General features: G+C 37.3%; 1 protein-coding gene and 1 long non-coding RNA gene across 5 annotated transcripts in view; one reads left to right on the top strand and one right to left on the bottom strand.

Moving 5' to 3' along the window:
• LOC121385940 overlaps window positions 1–17,650 on the bottom strand; it is a 31,733-nt gene extending 14,083 nt beyond the window's left edge. Inside the window, exons 1-2 of the long non-coding RNA XR_005959585.1 lie at window positions 17,446–17,650; window positions 15,446–15,536 (exon numbers count right to left, since the gene is read on the bottom strand). This is a non-coding gene — a long non-coding RNA (uncharacterized LOC121385940). The remainder of the gene's footprint in view (window positions 1–15,445; window positions 15,537–17,445) is intronic.
• Window positions 1–21,882, top strand: part of LOC121385914 (multiple C2 and transmembrane domain-containing protein 1-like) — a 158,142-nt gene that overhangs the window by 47,293 nt on the left and 88,967 nt on the right. Inside the window, exon 1 of one of the 4 annotated variants that reach the window (XM_041516719.1) lies at window positions 4,210–6,997. The exons of the other annotated variants lie outside the window; for them this stretch is intronic. Within the exon in view, the coding sequence (XP_041372653.1) occupies window positions 6,407–6,997 (591 nt within the window). The 5' untranslated portion in view covers window positions 4,210–6,406. Of the gene's footprint in view, window positions 1–4,209; window positions 6,998–21,882 lie in introns of those variants that run through there. 4 annotated transcript variants of the gene reach the window in all.

Raw genomic sequence — 21,882 nt, 5'->3', positions numbered from 1 at the left:
AGTTAGTAGCAAAGGAACTTTTTAATGCATTTTTTTTACAGACAGGACAGCACATGTCATGGCCTTTGGTATATCAGTTGTGGAGTACCGGTTGGGATGGGAAAAAACCCAATGGATCTGCCAAGAAGATCTGGAGCCTATTTCACAAAACATTGCAACTTTACGTTTGTAAACTATCAGTAATACTTGTTGTATATGTGTTTGGCATCTATTTAACGCAGAAAATTAGATCATTATGGAAGAAAGATCATTGTATGGTCGAAAGAAAATAAAAATAGTATATATACTTCAAATCTAATAACATGTACTGTCATTAGTAATACAAACTATAGTTTAGTTGTAGATTTTTCATTTACATGCAAAATTGATTTACGATGTTTTGTGAAATTGGTCCCTGATGGTACAGAGGCGGGACGTAGCCCAGTGGTAAACCACACGCTCGATGTGCGGTCAGTCTGGGATCGATCCCCGTCGGTGGGCCATTGGGCTATTTCTCGTTCCAGCCAGTGCACCATGACTGGTGTATCAAAGGCTGTGGTATGTACTACCCTGTCTGTGGGATGGTGCATATAAAAGATCCCTTGCTGCTAATCGAAAAGAGTAGCCCATGATGTGGCAACAGCGGATTTCCTCTCTCAATATCTGTGTGGTCCTTAACCAAATGTCCGACGCCAAATAATCGTAAATAAAATGTGTTGAGTGAGTCGTTAAATAAAATATTTCCTTCCTTCCTTCAAGATGGTACAGTCCAGTCACCTCAGGCAAGCACTCTACCGACTGAACTAAATCTCATCCTCTTAATTTTGCGACTCCACCAACACAACAGAATACAATAAGCTAAAATCACTGGGTGTCTGTCACTGAGGTTATTATTGAATATTGCGGATACATACAGCTGTTATATGCACTGGGATTATATGAAGTGGGTGTCGGACTGTTTGATTAGCACGTTCAACATTCACTCACAGCTGTTGCCCACTCAAAGAAAACAAATACAATATTGTAGTGTGATGGGTTTAAGTTATTTTTCCGTACTTGTGTTCAGTTAAAAGGTTCCCACCTTGGCTGTCTAGGCCTGCCTGGGTCATGGTCATGCAGTGCCATTAGAAAATTAAAGTTAAAGGTGGTTTTGTTTAACGACACCACTAGAGAACATTAATTTATGAATCATCGGCTAGTGGATGTCAAACATTTGGTAATTTCGACTCATAGTCATCGGAGGAAACCCGCTACATTATTACATTAGTAGCAAGGGATCTTTTATATGCACTTTCCCACAGACAGGAAAGCACCGTTGACCAGTTTTGCTGCGCTGGTTGGAACGAGAAAAAACCCAATTAGTTGAATGGATCCACAAAGGTGGTTCGATCCTGCGATGCAAGCACCTCAGGCGAGCACTCAACCGACTGAGCTAAATCCTGCCCCATAATACATGCAATTAGAAATTAGCAGTTATTGGGCTCTGCCCCGGATTGGGTCCCTGGCTTTCTAGAGACCGAACCCTGAGGCAGACATGCTTGAAACCTTCGTGGTATATGAGCATGCTAAAGTATAACGCACGCAGTTATTGGGTTTGCATCCCAGCTCAAACCCAGAATGGCTCAATGGCCCAGGTATAAGGCCACTACATTGACTTCTCACTCATTTAACTACTAAGGACTAATAATTAATCCAATGTCATGGACAAAAAGATGAAATTTTATTTCACAAGTCCCACACACACACCCCTCAAAATCCCCCCAAAAACCCAGTATATTAAACCATATATTTAACTTGAAATTTAAACATAAAGTTTGTTTTGTTTAACAACATTACCAGAGCACATTGATTTATTAACCATCGGTAATTGGATGTCAAACATTTTAAAACTCTGACAGTATAGTCTTAGAGAGAAATGTAAGGCCAGTATAGTATATGTAGTTGAGAAAATGGAATTTGTTTTGGTGCATAATGTCAATGTGTAAAATGTATACTGTTGCTGCTGTAATCACGCTAATGAACACGTTCAGATGAATTTCATAATGCCTAGTATACCTTTTAGGCCTTCAGGAAAATTTCAAGAATGAGTTTTTCATTCATACATTTGCTTGTGAAAATTTACTTTTGCAGAAATATTTTTTTATTCACACATTAAATTTAAGACATAATTTACACGTTATAATGGGTTATGCAAAAATAAAATTGGTCACCTGAATTAGTTTTTAGTTAACCCACAAATGGTTTGTGCAAATTTAATATTTTTAGATATCGGCCCGTTTCCTTTTATTAAGAAATGTCTAAATGTGTAGCTTTTCTCACTTTTTTTGTTCATAATAAAATGTTATTAACTACTAGTATTTCGATGCGACAGGGTTGTCTTTTGTGATGCATTATTCTCTGTGATTTTTTCTCACTCCGTTACCTTCAATCAATATAACATGATGCAACCCTAAACCCAGCATTCCGTTGTTATAACAGTATTCAGAATTCATCAGCAGCCAGTCACATTTCCATTAATATTCTGAATGTGTAGATGTTATGTGAGGGTTTTTTTGGTGGTTCATTGATGTAGATTGTATGTGTCATATTGTATGGTTTTCAAATCTTTCTATGGTAGCAGCCTTAATGAATAGTGTAAGGATTATGTGATTTTTTTTTTTATGAGGTGTGTGTGTGTTAGGCCAAGCTGTAAAAAAAATTCTGATTAAATTTTTTTTAACCATAAAAGTTTAGGTGTTTCCTTTTTGTTTTGTTTTCTTTCTTTTTTAGTTTTGTAAGAGTTGAAAACCTCCCCAAAAAACTCAAAAACAAAAATATGTGTAAAAATATAATTCTAACCAACCTATTACCTAAATAGTAAGTTAGATGACAATGAACCAATCATTTCAAAAAAGGTATTTAGTTCTCTTATAACAATGTATGGTATTTCTGTATAAAACCAAGTTTCTTGCTTGAAATAGTTGGGGGGGGGGGGGGGGGGGGGTGAAATGAAATTTATTTGAAACTGAGTTTCTTGCTTGAAATAGTGTATTTGTCACATCTAGTAATATGGAATTTATTTTTGAGTGCACAATCACCAGCCAATTTCTCTAGCATACCAAAACTTAAAATATTCAAATCTTATCTGGAGGGGGGCAAGGTGTAGCCCAGTGATAAAGTGACCGCTTGATGCGCAGCCGGTCTGGGATTGATCCCTGTCAGTGGGCCCATTGGGCTATTTCTCGCTCCAGCCAGTGCACCATGACTGGTATATCAATGGCCGTGGTATGTGCTATCCTGTCTATGGGATGGTGAATATAAAAGATCCCTTGCTACTAATGGAAAAATGTAGCGGTTTCCTCTCTATGACTGTCAAAATTACCAAATGTTTGACATTCAATAGCCGATGATTAATAAATCATTGTGCTCTAGTGGTGTCATTAAACAAAAACAGACTTTTTAACTTATCTGTAGACAAATAAGGGAAGGAAATGTTTTATTTAACAACTCACTCAACACATTTTATTTACGGTTATATGGCGTTGGGCCACACAGATATTGAGAGGAAACCCACTGTCGACACTTCATGGGCTACTCTTTTCGATTAGCAGCAAGGTATCTTTTATATGCACCATCCCACAGACAGGGAAGTACATACCACGGCCTTTGATATACCAGTCGTGGTGCACTGGCTTGAGTGAGAAATAGCCCAATGGGTCCACCAACGGGGATCGATCCCAGACCAACCGCACATCAAGCGAATGCTTTATCACTGGGCTACGTCCCGCCCTACTGTAGACAAATAAATGCTTTATGTTTGTGTGAATTAGTTGAGGTATTCTGAGATGTTGTACACTTGGTCTTCACCAGGAACTTTTCAAAGGGCTTGGGTTTTGTTAGTCCTCTACTAGTCCATCTGTCTGTCCATCTGTCCCACACTGGTTGGCTGGCTTGACTGTAAACTTATTAATCTGTCTTTATCTGCTGTGGATCTGTTTTATAATTGTGTTTTAATACTGAATAAATTATTTATCCATCCGTCTTATCTCTTGATTTTATATATTCATCCATACATCCATTTCATCCATCCAGCTATCCATCCAATACCCACCAACCCATCCATCTATCTATCTATCCATCCATTATTTCATCCATTTATCCATCTTTACTTTCCTCCCACCATCTATCCATCCATCCAATTATCCATCCATCTATCCCTCCCTCCCTGCCCTCGTCCATCCCATTTTCTGCATCATCAAATCACATCACAATCATTACCTTTAGCAGTTACCTAATACATGCAATCCTGAGTAAACAATATATTATGTGATGTTATATCCTTAACGCAAACATTCCTCTCCATTAACCCTTTATAGCCTGGTTTTCCTGCTGAACCAGTTTGTCCGTTTGTTGTCCACTCTTTTTACCAGCACTGTCCACTTATTCTCCCATTTATTATTTACTCTGGCCTGGCCAGTGGGGTCATGTCCATTGAGAAACAATTAACTAATGCACAATCTCTTCACTCCTCCAGGCAGTGGAGCACTCCTGTGTGAAACTTTACACAGCACATGTTGTGTATATCGACCTCCAACATTACTGGGGTCCCCCCTCTCATTCATACTACTGGTACACTGGGCTCCTGTGTGTGGATGGCTGGCTGTATTATGACCTACATGTAACATCAACGGGACTGTATGGCTTGTCAGAGGAAATTAAGACCACCAGTTCGAAATGTTTCATAGCAAAGAGATCAGCCGCCAGTTTCATTTACTTCCGCGTTTGCTTCTGAATTCCGTGTCTATATTATAGCCGACTGTGAGTGTGTGGATTCTGTATCGGCTTGGTGTATTGGTGTCAGCTTTTGCATACTTGAGTCCTGATTGTCAGTCCAATTTATTGACCACTTGCGGGGCTAGCCTATAAGTAAGCAGACGCCTGTGACTGGCGGATTTCAGTCTACAAGCTTTTAGTTCTGTTGTTGATGTTTTAAACATGGAGATCTATGTGTTACATACTCCGCAGTCTGACCTGTGGCTAACTGTTAGTGGTGAATAAAGGAGGAAAATATGCCCCGAAGGATACGCCTTACTCATGTGCTGTTGCGTAAGCATGTCATGTAAGGACAAGATTTCTTAGAAAAACAGATTCATTATATCCTGTGGTTGGTTGTGTGGCTTATGATTTGGAGAAATGATAGCACAAAACTGTTTTTGTTGTGTTGATGAAGTTGAGGATATTAAAAGATGCACGTGGTTGGCAACAAGGAAAATCAATCACTCGATTCCCGTAATATTAGGAAACCAGTGCAATACATCTGTGTGGATGTGGCAATCAGTGTACCGAAACTTTGGATATAAATTTGTGGATAATTTATTTACAGGTAATGTGCATTCATGCATGAACAAGTGTGTTAAATATAGAAACCAGTTGCCTAACTGATTAAAACCTTCAACAGTTAATGTCGTAAGAACTAAGCAATGCAATACTTGTGATGGAGATTAAATATAAAAAAAATTATTGGAATATGCATGCTTAAACATAAATTTTGTGAAATGTTGAAGACCACTTGAATATTTGATTAAATCTTTCACCAGTTAATGTTGTAACAAGAGTTCAATGGAATACTTATGATGGATATTAAATATATATATTCACAAAAAGTATTAGGAATATGCAAATCTTACAATGAGACTTTGTGATATGTTGGATGTTCCAGTTAAAGAACAGACAAATAAAAACCAGTTATTTATTTGATTAACACATTCACCAGTTAATTTCATAAGAATTGATTGATGGAGTACTTATGATTGACATCAAATATGTATTCAAAGTGCTGGCAATATCATGCAAGGAATTTAAACATTTTAATATACTGGACGTACCAGTTAGCACAAAGCTGCATGAAGACCAGTTACAGAACTTATTAAAACCTGCAGTTATTGTTGTAACAGTTTGAGTGAACCGTCAAATACTTATGATGGACATCAGACATGTATGAAATAAAATTCTAAGAATATGCATGATTGGGATTGAACTTTATCGTATATTGGATGTTCCAGTTACCACAAATACTGAAGACAAGTTATAGAACTTCACCTTCACCTTGTAATAAGTGATGAACAAATACCACTTACAAAACCGATTAAAACCTTCACGTTGTAATAAATGATGAACAAAATACTTATAATGATGAACATCAAATGTGGTATGAAGTATCACAGATCTCGTAATCATAACCCAATCCTTGTTTGCTGCCCTTATAGACCAGTGTAAAAAAAAACCCAAAAAACCTTCAGGTAATAAATGATGAACAAAATACGTATGATGATGATGAACATCAAATGTGTTATGAAGTATCACAGATCTCGTAATCATAACCCAATCCTTGCCTACTGCCCTTATAGCCCAGTGTAAAAAACCCAGCAAAAAACCAAACACCACCACCATGAGTGACCAATCCCCGTTTAGGAAGTACATCAGCAACATCCTGCACCGGAAGACGAAGAAGAAGGACAAGCTGCATGACGTGAAGTACGAGGAATCGGTGAGCCACTCCATGGAGAACCTTTTGAATGTCGCGTCCAGCATCCCGCTGCCGAGTCACGTGGCGTCACACGACGACACCGACGACTTCCAGTCGTCCACGGAGCACCTCTTCTTACCCGCTGTGCGCGATCGCCATAGCGATGATCAGAGCGAGTCCGAGGACCGGCGGGAGATCGAGGAATTTGCCGCATCCGTTTTACGTTCGGACATTTCATCGTCTTCTCCTCCGACCCAATGCCGACAGTTTTCGGTGGACAGTAGTAGTAGTAAAGCGAACAGGGTGAGACAGTCGAGGATGTTGTCATTGGCGGGAAGGTCGGGGAGTCAGATCAGCGACAAAGAGTCTGATTTCGACGATGACATGATCGGGTTGCGTGGAGACAGACTCAGTCTGACCAGTGCCCGGACGAATAGTGGAGTGTTCAACTTGTCGGAAGACGATAGCGAGTATTATACTGTCGGTCGAAGGTTACCGGCGTACATGTATAAGGTAAATTTCATTAAAAACACAGTCGTATGGGAGGTAGTTGTATAGAATAGAATTACCATAACATTGGCAGCAGAATATGTTTTTATAAGAATTTTTTGTTGTTGTTTTTTAAAATTTATATCCATCACAAATTGTATAAAATCTCTTCGCCTCACTATGCTACATGACTTATTTAGGTATTCTCTCCTGTATCACTTTCCTTGCCTTTTCTACCATTCCTCCAAACTCCCCTTTCCCTCTTTTTATTACCATACCCTCTTCTATTCCCTTTTCCCCTCCCTTTGCTTTCCTCCCATTCCACTGCCTTTTATTTCCTTTCCTCCCATTCCGTTTACACATTCCTCTTTCTTTACCAATTCCTTCCCTGGCCTTAATTGTTTTACTTCTCATTTTGTTTTGTTTTCTACCTTTCCATTCATGCATCATCCATTCATGCATCCATCCATCTCCATTCATTTCTCCTTTCATCTCATTTCATCTCATTTCATCCATCCTTCTATCTCTCTAACCATCTCCCATCCATCTATCTCTCCATTTATCTTCCCATCCATCTATCCTCCATCCAATTATCCATCCATCTCCATTCATTTCTCCTTTCATCTCTCATTTGATCCATCTATTTCTCCATCCATCCCCCATCCATCTATCTCTCCAACCATCTCCCTTCCATCTATATCTCCATTTATCTCCCCATCCATCTATCCTCCATCCAATTCTCCATCCATCCATCTCCACATCCATATATCTATCCATCCATCTATTTCCCATCCATCCCCCCATCCATCTATCCTCCATCCATCCCCTCATCTATATCTCCATCCATCTATCCACCCATTAGCACTCCCTTTTCCTTCCATTTATTTTCCTTTGCTTTCTATGGTCACTGTAGTGTGTTTAATGTATCGCTGGGGAGAAGGTCTGAAAAAGACACATTTAGAGAATTAGACATGCAAGCTGTGTTGGTTTTAATATCCATGCTGTTCATTCACTCGGGGAATAATTAACACAAAAGTGACCGGCCTTGAAATTCTAATGACAGTATGCAAAGTGTGTTACATTTATTTATAACGATACATTAAGGATTCAATAGATGAAGTAGTCAGATCCTGTCTCCTTGAAATTAGCCATTTGCAAATAGAAGTCTTTTTGAATGCCATTTCCTGTAATTTCGTAATCGAACTAAATAGGTCACTGACATTCTCTTTCAGAACTGAACGAAATCTATGAATCTGTTGTTACCCCTAGTGTTTGAAATACAAAAATGTTTTACATTATAATAAAGTTCTGTTCAGCATGCCACTGAATCAGCAGTTTGAATACATATTGTGTATGAAAAAAAGAAATGTTTTATTTAACGACGCACTCAGCACATTGTATTTACGGTTATATGGCATCAGACATATGGTTAAGGACCACACAGATGTTGACAGAGGAAACCCGCTGTCACCACTTCATGGGCTACTCTTTCCGATTAGCAGCAAGGGGTCTTTTATATGCACCATCCCACAGACAGAGTAGTACATACCACAGCCTTTGATATACCAGTCGTGGTGCACTGGCTTATTTTAGCATGGTGCAGCACCATGTCTCAATAGCCTAGCACCATCTTGCCTCAATCGGCGCCATGCTGCCTTGAGATTAAACAAGCCTTTTTCAGTAATTAATTCTAAAACTGCGTTTATAAAACACCAAAAAAGGTATTATTAATTAATAAAATATGCCTTTTATATCTTTTGCCATTCATTTATTAAAGCAAGCACATAAATTACATTAATGTTTATTTCAATTAATTTTTGTAGATTTTTAATGAAATACAAGTGTCCCAAAAATTGTTAAAATGCCCCAAAAGTGTTTGGTCTACCATGCCTTGCCTAATTTCTAGGGAAATCACTAATAGCTGTATATGATATGATTGTGTTTTGGAACACTACCAAGGATACAAACATTGTGGGTCGACATTAAAAATTAATTGCTTTGTAAATGTCCAGACATCATTATTTATCTGTCTTCGGTTTTTCAGACGATCAATTTTGTAAGGTTTTTCTTATCAAGAAATGGGGACGTAATGATTTTGTTTTTCAAATGGATAATTGCTCTGACTGACAACTGTCCTGGTGCACTCAACACATTTTATTTACGGTTATATGGTGTTAAACATATGGTGAAGGACCACACTGATATTGAGAGAAAAACCCGCTGTCGCCACTTCATGGGCTACTCTTTTCGATTAGCAGCAAGGGATCTTTTATATGCACCATCCCACAGACAGGATAGTACATACCACGGCCTTTGATATACCAGTTGTGGTGCACTGGCTGGAACTAGAAATAGCCCAGTGGGCCCACTGACGGGGATCGATCCCACACCGACCGCGCATCGAGTGAGCGCTGTATCACTGGACTACGTCCCGCCCCGGTTGTTTGTGTTGAAGATGCTATTTAAGTAGAAGAATATTAAGGTAGAAGATATGAATAGACTCTTAATAACATGGCTGTTCCAATGAAATTCTATTCAAAGATAGCAAGATTGATTGCATACAAGGATTTTTTAAAGAGGATGGAAAGTTGTTAATAATTAAACACATTGGTGTTAAATTTCCTTCTTAAGATATTGCAACCCCTACAATTAAGAAAATTTTTATGACAAAAAACATGCTATTGAAAACTTTTCTTGAATATAGTCCACAACATTTCATTTCAACTTATTTTCATGCTTATTAAGGTTCAAGCACACTGTCCTGGGCACACACCTCAACTATCTGGGCTGTCTGTCCAAGACAGTGGGTTAGTTGTTAGTGAGAGAGAAGAGGGTGTAGTGGTCTTACACCTACCCATTGAGTCATTAAAACTCGCTCAGAGTGGCAGCTGGTACCGGGCTGCGAACCCAGTATCTACGAGCCTTATGTCTGATGGCTTAAAAAATTAAGGATTCTATTATAATTATTGACTTAGTATAAAAGTATAAGATTTGTTCAGGTACTTGATGTTGGTAGCTGTTACAATGAAATCATATTCAAGGATAGCAAGATTAATTACAAAAAAAAAGGATTTTATCGGTTTAGGTCTACTAATGTTATGATCGATTATAAAAGTTAGATGATGATGATGATCATCATGGAGCTTTGTGCATGTACAGACATTTCTTTTCGGTTTCCATGCTAATGCTGATGCATAGCTTCTGTCCTCTGACTTCAGTGGACATGGTTTGAGTTTAGTTTTCTTTCTCCTAGGAGAGTTTCCTTACTAGGATTCTGAGCCTCTCCAGCCCAGTTTTGATTTTGGAGTTTGCTTCTCCTAGACAGATGTCTTTCTTGACTCACGTCCTCTGTCCGGTCCATATTAGTCTAGTCTCTACCCTTTGAGCAGTCCAGCTTGGGTGACTCTACCAGGAGCTGATGCTCCAGCTGGCATAGCTCTCCGAGTCATTGAGACATGCAAGCTACCTCACCACGTCAAGGAATGAACCATGAGATAGAGTTTAGATGATAAAATTAATGTAAATATGTTGGGGTTGGTACTCGTTTTCATGGCCCATCAGGCTATTCCTCGTTCCAGCCAGTGCACCACAACTGGTATATCAAAGGCCATGGTATGTGCTATCCTGTGTTGGATGGTGCATATAAAAGATCCCTTGCTACTAATGAAAAAATGTAGAGGGTTTTCTCTGACTATGACTATGTTGCTATTGTTTGACATCCAAAAGCTGATGATTAATAAAGCCATGTGCTCTAGTGGTGTCATTAAACAAAACAAACTTTAAAAAAAAGAAATTCATGCTTAAATAAATATGTTTTTTTAAATAGTTACTGAAGGTAAACTTAGTGATTTTATAGGGTCTGTCCCAGTGAACATGACGATAGGTACATGGTCCTTATAACTGAAATCCTTGTTATGTTCATACAACCAGGGGTGGAAATTGGTGAACTGTAATAAAGAGGAAATCTAGAGGAGTCCCAGAAATTCTTGAAATCCTAGGTTAAAATCTGTGCCATCTGACACATTTTGGAGGAAAGGACGATTGAAATGCAAGGAAGCGCAATGTTCCATGAGAGGAAAACAGCTGATACAAGGAGAATTCCCACCCATGATAATAATAATAATAATAATAATAAAAATTTATTTAATGAGGTTGACAGGTTTAACACAAGCTAATCTTCCACTTGGCCCTCAACAATACATTGAAATACTGGAAAAGAAAATACATATATACTAAGTACTATACTATTATAATAATGCATACATACATATTGACTAGAGAAATCTTACATTTAACAGACATCTGTTAGTTGTCTAATATTGACACTAAAGTCTCAAAACATAATTATTATATAGAATAAAAACTAATCAGCCAAATAAACATCCATGAGATATTGTTTCAGGCTGGATTTAAAGTTCGCAACTGACTTCTGGTGTCTAATATCAAGGGGTATTGTATTCCATATCTGAACACCTGAGTAACTGAAGGATTTTTTATATAGTTCAGTATGAGGCCTTGGTAGCTGAAGTTTGTTTTTGTTAGAGGATCTTGGGTTATAATTACAGGTTTCAGATATTGGGGTAAGGAGAGATGTAATGTATTCTGGGGAGAAGCCAGTTAGTACTTTATATACCATTATGCCGATGTGGTATTTTATTCTGTCAGGGAAAGGTGAAATATTTAGTTCCCTGAACATGTCTTTAGATGGAGATATTAATGGTTTGTTTAAAATTATTCTCATTGCACGTTTTTGCATTTTTAGAATTTGAACCACTTGTTCCTTAGCACAGTGTCCCCAAACAGTAGCACTAAAGTCGAGAATTGGAACAACATATGCATTATAGAAAACTGTTTTGGCAACTTGATTTAAGTATATATTAAGTCTCCTGAGAAGTGAGATAGTCGAGGCCAATTTTGAAATCACTTTTCTAATGTGTACTGTCCAGGTCAGTGACTCATCTATATAAACACCAAGTACCTTTTGCGATTTTACTGCATTAAGTTTTTCATTGTTTAGTGTAATTTGTATTGAGTGCTGCTTGGCTGTTTTGTATGTTGTACTTACAACATGCAAGTTGTTTTCTGAAGATTAAGAGCCATATTGTTATTTGTGCACCACTTTTGAATGCCCAATAAATCCACCTGCAAATTTAACTCTAGTTCTGTTAGGTTACTACCATATGTGTGCATGGTTGCATCATTGGCATACATGTCAATAGAGCAGTGTTTGGCATACAAGGGCATATCGTTTATTTAGATAATAAATAGTAGTGGACCCAGAATTGAGCCTTGGGGGACACCGGTCAGTACTTGCTGTAATGAGGCTTCAAGTTCCCAACTTTGACAATCTGCTGATTTTGTAGATAGGAAGTAAACCATTTGAGACTTTGATCAGAAAAATTTAGAAGCTTCAGTTTATAAAGAAGTATAGAATGATCTTTAAATCTAGGAAAATGGTTCCTACCATGTTATCATTATCGATAGACAAGATCCACTGATCAATTAGGTGTACCAAGGCAGTCTGGCATGAGTGTTTTTCACGGAAACCAGACTGAGCATCATGTAGGCGGTTATATTTAGTCACGTATTTATATAGATGAATTGAGATATGCCTCTCAAATATTTTTGTTATAGTTGGTAAAATCGAGATAGGTCTGTAATTCTCTGCTTTGTCTTTATCACCCCCTTTATATATTGGAGTGACTTTAGCAATCTTTAATGCACATGGGAAGGTTCCATCAGCAATACTTAAGTTGATTATTATGTGTACGATGAGTGGAGCTAGTGTTTGATTACTAAGCTTTAATATTCCAGGCCCAATGCCGTCTAAACCGGTTGCCTTTGATGAGTCTAATATTGTTATATAATTTACCACATCGTGTAGACAGATATGTGGTATTCTAAATGGCATGTTATTTACTATTTTGTTTCTAAGATAATCCTGAAGTATAGTGTGATTTTCGGGAGTAAAAGGTTTTGTGTCAATAGTCTGTGAGATGTTAATGAAATGCTCATTTAAAGTTTGTAGAATGTCACTTGCATTAGTAACCAAACTCATTTATTTTTAACTCTGAAGACATAGATCGTTTTCCAGATAATGTTTTGAAATGATTCCATAAGAAACTTGAAGGTTTGTTATTCTGAACAGCATCATGAAATAAATCCTTCTTAGCCTCAACTATGAAATTTAATGTTTTATTGTGCCACAGCTTGTAGCTGATCCAGTCTTTTATTTTATGAAAATGAACACGTTGCATTCTGGAGTATTTTATCTTATCACTGTACCATTTTGGTTGTTCAAATCGTCTAACTCGTTTTATTTTCAAAGGTGCATGTTTATTCAGTATATTAATTAGTGTGTTGTGCCAAAGTAATAAGGCCATATTAACATCATTACATGAAAAAATATTGTTTATATTGGAATTGTTAATGTCTAAAAGAAAGTCTTCAGTGCAAAATGTTTTAAAACACCTATAACTGATTGTATAATTGAATGTTGATCACTTGGTGTAAACAGATTATAACCGATGATTGATGATGACATTCCAACTGATTCCCAACACAATGTTTACCATTCCTTACATAATGAGCTTGAAGGTTTTTTTCAGTAGTGCTTCTTAACATGTGGTTGCTATTGGTAATGATTGACTGTTCCATGAGCACAATGTTTTTTTCTCAGTGGTGCTTCTTAACATGTGGTTGCTGTTGGTAATGATTGACTGATATCTATAGAGGAACACAGTGTTTTTCCCTCAGTGGTGTTATCTTGTTACTTAACATGTTGTTACAGTCATTGCCAGCTGGTCCTATAATACACCTGATTACATCACGTTCAGTGTAACTTGCTTCCCACCAGTTTGCTTGGTGCAATATAATGGTCATATGGCAGTGGCATAGGAAGGTGCCAAGACTTTGGAGGGAGGGCATACTTTTATATTTACACACTTTTACACTATTATAAAGCAAATATAAAGCAAATTATCTGACAAGTGGGGGGCACATGCCTCCCTTGCCCCCCACCCTACTTCCAATGCCAGTGTATGGTTTGAAACTATTGTGAGGTACATTTGTTTGACAACCAATAGCTGATGCATATTTTTTGTTTAAACATTCATTCATTCATTCATTCATTCATCCATTAATTAATTCATTCATTCAATTCAACCAAGAGCAAATGCAAATGGAAATATTTACGACCAATAAATTGATTACTCTCTTGATTACCACTAGTAACTAACCAATGACTAAGTGATAGACAGACAGTCAGTCAGACAGAAGAGTGGATGAACAGATGGCTAGACAGATGGACAACAGGGCTTCTAGATTATGGAAGCTCCACTCCCATGGCTAGTGATATTCAATGTTGGGCTAGTTAATAACTACTATTACAATGCCTGATGGCTAGAGAAAATAAATGTGTCAAATGCTGCAGTTAAGTCTGTTTTGTAAATATGAATATCCTGACCCCACCCCAACCCCCCAATGTTAGTGTTTTTTAAGCTCAACCTCCCTCTTTAGGTAACATATATCTGATTATTGCTATGATTTAGTGACTTTTTAATCATGGCTAGTGGATTAAAAAAAAAAATTCTACAAGCCCAGTAGACAAACAGACCTTCTGTTTAATGTTCGTTATTATTTAGTGAAATTATATTAACTAAGTAAAGTAGGGCTAGTGAATTTTTAATCATGGCTAGTGGATTTAATTTTTTTTATAGAAGCCCTGCATGTAGACAAATAAAACCTTCTGTTTAATGTAGTATGAAGATAATCACTGCATATAGAACAAACAATATTCTTTATTACCAGTACATGTATATTTAGATTGACATGAGGTCTAGATGTTATATTTTTTGTTAAAGGATATTTATAAAAAACCCAAACAATTAAAATGTTTATTCTGCACCATATTAATATATAATATTAAAATTGCATACCTTGGTTTCTTAAAAGTCGGGGGTGGAACATAGCTTAGTGGTAAAGTGCTCACTTGAAGCGTGGTCAGTTTAGGATCGATCCCTGTGGGTGGCCCAACTGGACTACTACTTGTTCCAGCCAGTGCATTGCAACTGCTGTAAAAAAGGCCATCCTGTCTGTGGGATGGTGCATATAAAAGACCCCTTGCTGCTAATTGAAACGAGTAGCCCATGAAGTGGTGACAGTGGGTTTCCTCTCTAAATATTTGTGTGGTCCTTAACCATATGTCTGACGCCCTATAACCATAAATAAAAATGTGTTGCCCAGGGGCATCATTAAATAAAACATTTCCTTTCTTAGAGAGTTAGAAGAAACATACTATTTGTTTTTGAAAATCTGTAACATGTGTTTAATGGTTACTTACAATATTTGTTAAATGCCAATTCTGCACCATACATGTATTAATATACTAGTAACTAGTATAAGATGGTTTTTACCATGTCAGAAAAAAACATAATATTTGTTTTTGAAAATCTATAAGATTCGTTTACTTACGATTCAACAAGCTGTCATGTCGTAGCTTCAATGGATGCTCTGCTGTTGGACTCTGTTCATCTCCTCCTTTAATCTACGTAACTTGTGTAAACTAGAATATAATTTATATATGTATTAGTCAGTAAATCAATCTGCCTCGGTTCAGATGTCGTGTAAAAATCATTACGTACACTTGTTAAACAACAGATGTCACCAGCCTTGCAGCTAGATCTTGTTGCTTGGTAATATATACAGAACAACAAAAGAAATTAAAATATTTTAATGTGTTAAATTTTTCATGGTCAAATTAATTTTGTAAATAAATTGTCAAAATGGGTCTCAAATGATCACACAACATTGATAATTTTAACAGACACAAAAATTAATGGGATTGAAACTGAATAATTTACATAAATGTAAAGAAAAGTAAATTAATATTCTTGTGTTTAGTTAGCCCGAGTACTCTGACTGTAAGAGAGCTAGACGGACATTTGGACATAAACACGCTCTCATTACAGTCAGAGACCAACCTATGTCTTTTTTTGGCAATTCCTGACTACCAAACGGTAGGCAACGAGTCCCGCTCTAATACCACAACAATCCTATGTTTGACGTCAAATACCTTTACATCAATCATTTTCGAGTTAAGTGATACAAAAAAATCCACATATTAATCACTAATACACTTACTACAGAAAGAAACCCGACAGCACCCACATTCAGCTACGCTTCGTGACACTCCGTCGCAACAATTGCAAAGCTCGGCGATCTATTTCGAGACGTAGACCACGTGATCGCGCACTGGGCGATTCCGCCTTGTGCAGCAGTTACAGGGGCCGTCTCATATCAAGCGAAGTTACAACATGGAAGAGTTGGCTAATGCCGTTTTGGATGAATTTGGATTTCATTACGTCATTAAACCAAAACAATTACACATTATTGATTCCATTTTGAATTTGAAGGATACATTTGGGGTGTTATCGACAGGATACGGCAAAAGTATGTGCTACGTGCTGCCTCTTCTTATGAGATGACCCCTGTAACTGCTGCACAAGGCGGAATCGCCCAGTCTCGAAATAGATCGCCGAGCTTTGTAATTGTTGCGACGGAGTGTCACGAAGCGTAGCTGATTGTGGGTGCTGTCGGGTTTCTTTCTGTAGTATGTGTATTAGTGATTAATATGTGGATTTTTTTGTATCACTTAACTCGAAAATGATTGATGTAAAGGTATTTGACATCAAACATAGGATTGTTGTGGTATTAGAGCGGGACTCGTTGCCTACCGTTTGGTAGTCAGGAATTGCCAAAAAAATACATAGGTTGGTCTCTGACTGTAATGAGAGCGTGTTTATGTCCAAATGTCCGTCTAGCTCTCTTACAGTCAGAGTACTCGGGCTAGTGTTTAGTATACATAACAAAGGCCATCTTGTCTGTGGAATGGCGCATAGATATAAGATCCCTTGCTGCTTATCAAAAAAGAGTAGCCCATGAAGTGGCGACAGTGGGTTACATCTCTCAATATCTGTGTGGTCCTTAACCATATGTCTGACGCCATATAACCTTAAATACAATGTGTTGAGTGCATCGTTAAATAAAACATTTCTTCTTTTTTTTTCTCAAACAAAAAAAGAGATTTTTTATTTTTAAATGTTAAAAAAATGCTTATACCACTCTATTTTTCAGGATGAATTTTACTTGTAGAATGCAGAACATTGCATTTCAGGACATTTCGTTTTCAAAATTTTCGGGGGTAGGGGTATAGGCATACACTTGGTTTTCCTTAGAAATTCCGGCGTTTGGCGCTCTCGATGTGAGTCGAACACGGAGACTTAGATCCCGTTACAAATTTTCCTGTACGCGCGCCTACTCACTGTTCTTTAACATTTAGGCCTAGTCAATTAAATATTAATTGCATGTACATTTAATACATTAATTTAATTGGGAAACAAATGCGAACATTTGCAGATGGACAACCTAATTTCGTAATAAAAAAACGCTAACTACGTTAGTGAAAAACCGACCTTGCAGTGGGAATTCCCTGGTCTCATTTTACGTCACACGTGTCACGCGAGCTCGTAAAAAGCGAAAACTAACTTTACAAAGAGTCTACTTAACCATTTTAGTAACGTGCTGGATCGTAACGTTCTAAACAGCTTTTCAATTTACTAAATGGATATCGACATGAAATACCACGATTTACGAATTATAAAGGCCGAATTTCTTAAATGCCTTCAAAAAAAAAAAAAATGAGGGGGGGAGGTATTCAGACGTGAGCCTACTTCCGGTCAAATAGGGTACTCGATTATCGAGTCGATATAAAAATCATGGGAAACGAGCGGACGAGTACTTTTAGCCAACCCTGCACTTTCCCTTGCCCGACTTAAACTTTTCCGAATATAAATAGGAAATTAACTAAAATAGCCGATATTGAAAAACTCACTGGAAATACCTTACCGTGCTTACGGTTACAAATAGGGCCTAATAAAGTACGGGTACAAATGAAGGGTACAAACAAATAATAAACATGGACGACTTTTGCAGAAGGCATACGCGCATCAGAAAACACACGTGGATGCGGTAAAATAGGGATTATGTTCACAGACAAACGGGTTTTTCCGAACTCTGCCTCGTTTTCGCCAGGTTAAAATGGCGACAAGTTTGCATTGCAAACGACGCCGCGCGATGTTCAAACGTTTACCGAATTCGCAGATCAACTTTAACAAAACTAAAAAAATATGAGTTGTTCGGCAGGCTATTGCCAGAAGTAGATTTTGGTATTGACTCGCCAAGGAATTTTTTGTTTGTTTGTTTGTTTCCTCATTTTGGACGAGCTGGGCTGAAATAGCAAATTTGGAAAACCGAAAGTACGGCTTTTTTCTGACTTCACGGTTACGGTTTTTCTGTCTTCACGGTTACGGTTTTTCTTCTATGACCAAAACCGAACTGATCACACGGTTAACCGCACATCACTACGATGAATATAAATCGGAACATCCACTGTGACTGTCAATACATAGTTTAGTCGCCAGGCGGGCAACCTGAGACAGGGGTTTGACTTGCCCGTCGGTATTTTCAGTCGCCAGGGGCGATCGGGCGACCGTTGAGATCGAACCCTGTTGTAAGATTTTGTTTCATCAGGCCAGTAAATTCTTGTAATTTTATTTGAATCAATGTCAGTGTAACAGCAACTGTAGTACCTGTACTTAAAACGTGTGGGGTCCTGCTAAAAATAAGATGACAATTTTTGTGTGGAACTAGGGTACTCAAAGACGCTTTTCATTATGTTTGAAAGAAGCAGCTTAACCCCTTTCTTCTAATTTATTTTAAGAGTGAGGTGTGGTAGTATTTATATCCATGGTGTATATAATTATGTTGATCGAAATTGTAGTGGTTTTAGCCACATGTTACTATTGTTGTTTATGGAATTTGATTTGGTGCTATACACCCTACTACATGGGATGTACTGTATTACCTATTAGCAACAGCTGGCAATGTGTGTGTAAATCAACTAAACCTGTAGATTACTGTAACTCCATGCACAAACTAACAAATGGATGAACTATCGGAAGATGTTTCAAATGTTGATGGGGTAATTATATTTACATATATGTACTGAATTAGCATAAGCATGTATATGTTAATAATTGCTCATTAATGCATTGAATTAACCATATACCTATTATTGTTTCATATAGTTGTATATAAAGTGACAGGTGTGAAGTCGAATAACAAAATGTCAGCTTCCATCGTTTGATGTATAGGATTTTTTTTCTTGCTTGCAACAAAAATGATGGAACTAAGGTAAAATATATATAGATTATTATACAAGCTTGTGTGTCGTACTGATTTTACGAAAATTTGTATTGACTGAGCAAGAGCGAGAGTAATTAGTACATGAATCCTGACACGAGTTTCGTAAAATCAGTATGCCACACACCTGAGTGTAATAATTTCTTTATTATCCATTTTATTGTTGTTTTCTTTATGAATAACAAGACCCAACTCAAAATGTTACAGCCACAACTAGGAGACAACAAAATAGCCTGAGCTAGGACTTGTGAAGCAACGTCATGTTATGACAACTCTTCCCAAAATTACGTCATTACACTTGTTATTACACGTGTGCTTCGTATGATTATTATTAACTCGGTTATGTTGAACCATATGGATAATAAACTAGTATAGGTATTGGCTTTCTCACAGTGATGATGTGGTGAGATTTTTGTGTTTTTATTTGTTTCTCAGAAACTACAATAACTTTACTTTTTCCGTTAGGTCTACATCATAAATATACAGTGAATCACCTGTAAACCAGACACCCACAAGACCAAGTAAAAAGTCTGCTTTTATGGGCTAATTAGTTTAAAAAGGTTCTGTTCTGTACAGATATTTTAAAAGGGACCCTGAAAAGCATCCAGTTTTGAGAGGTTTAACTGTATATGACTAGGCACGAAACTTCAAAGTCATGGTCATATAATAAATAATAATGTGAGTGGTATAAGTAAGAAACATGTTAGAAGGGGGAAATATTTGGATACTTGGGTATATCCGGTACTGACTTTGTTTTTTGTTTTTGTTTTTTTTTCTCCTCTTTTGAATATGATGAGAATCATAAATTGTTAGGAAAACATCATTTGACAATAAAATAATTATTATCTGTGAAAAGATTATACTTCAAAATTGTTTATACTAACCTAAAGTTGAAGGGTTATGCAATTGCTTCATCTATAGTCCGTTTCACAGAAAACGCCTTTTTTCATGCTATGAGTATAAAATTTACTACAAATTATTTATTTCTGAGCCAAACCACTTTTACTTTTCTTCTTACGTCAAACGAAACAAATTATTTACAAAATAATTTTTTATAGAATGATGGGACAGACGATAATCTAAATCTGATCAAATAACAATTTACAGTGATGTGTACTTTTTTCACCGAAGATTTTAATGTCACTACTGAGGTTTGCTGGACAAGGTCATACAAGACAGCCTTAAGCTTCACTGATTATACAAGACAGATTAATTTTTGTATGGGTATACCGGAAATGAAATATGTTCGTCTTACATATACCTAGGGATGGAGGAAATAAGTAAAACCATGTTTTATAACAATACTACTCAAATTCAAATCCAAACAGTTTTTACATGCCCATATATTCCTTCCAAATTCATTCATGTCCACTACGGCCGTGTTTATTTTTCATACAATTGTAGTTACTACCATGCTTATATCCAATTAAGGTACACACCTCGGCTATATGGACTGTCTGTCCAGGACATAGGGTTAGTGGTTAGTGAGAGAGAAGTCGGTGTAGTGGCCGTAAATTCGTTCTGGGTGGGAACTTGTACCGAGAAGCAAACCCAGTACCAACCAGCCTTAATGTCCGATGGCCCATTGGGCTATTTCTCGTTACAGCCAGTGCACTATGACTGGTACATCAAAGGCCATGGTATGTGCTATCCTATCTATGAGATGGTGCAGATAAAAGATCCCTTACTGCTAATCGAAAAGAGTAGCCCATGAAGTGGCGATAGTGAGTTTCCTCCCTCAATATCTGTGTGGTCCGTAACCATATGTCTGATGCCATATAACCGTAAATAAAATGTGTTGAGTGCGTCGTTAAATAAAACATTTCCTTCCTTCCTCTACACCACTTAGGCTTGTTTGTGGTAAACCTTTTTACAAACACATCTTCTCTTTATAATATGCTAATCCGTACTGACAGTTATACAGACAGCTTTTCTTTTCTTGTACGTCTTTTCATTAGCCGACATTCTGGTGGTCTTTATTGCTTGATTTCACTTATTTCACGTTTGTATGGCTGTACAGGTATCCATTTCTGTTGTTGTTTTCATACTCCCGAGCTTAAACTGATTATCCAAATGTATAGACTTGTTTTGTAAACAGTTGTCAGCAACCATATTACAGATGATCCACGTTTTGTAAGCATTTCCTTTCAAGGAATGATGAGGAGAACAGAATTAAGTTAGCCACTTCTTGTACTAGCTGACATGTTGATTCTGGGTTGTCTTAAACCAAGTGAAATCCCATTGGGGGTAATGTTAATATTTGTATTATAAACTGATGTAATCATTGAATCCAGAACTTTCCACAGACCCAGAGGAAATGTATCTTTAGTGGGGGAAACAGCCTCTAGTTGAAGGTGGGGGTTCCTGTGGGCCTACATCTACTCTGACAAAGTGAGAGGATTGGTTCACAACAAACATGCTTGAAAAGTTCTGTCATGATACCATGCTAACATTTGCCTACATATATTTGGTCAAAGAAAGAAGGAAAGAAATATTTTATTTAACGACACACTCAGCACATTGTATTTACGGTTATATGGCATCAGGCATATGGTTAAGGACCACACAGATATTGAGAGAGGAAACTCGCTGTTGCCACTTCATGGGCTACTCTTTTCGATTAGCAGCAAGGGATCTTTTATATGCAC

The sequence above is a fragment of the Gigantopelta aegis genome, chromosome 2, assembly GCF_016097555.1.
Source record: "Gigantopelta aegis isolate Gae_Host chromosome 2, Gae_host_genome, whole genome shotgun sequence".
Classification (NCBI taxonomy): domain Eukaryota; kingdom Metazoa; phylum Mollusca; class Gastropoda; order Neomphalida; family Peltospiridae; genus Gigantopelta; species Gigantopelta aegis.
The sequence above is the reverse complement of the archived record's forward strand: the minus strand, read 5'-3'. Positions and strand labels throughout refer to the sequence as shown.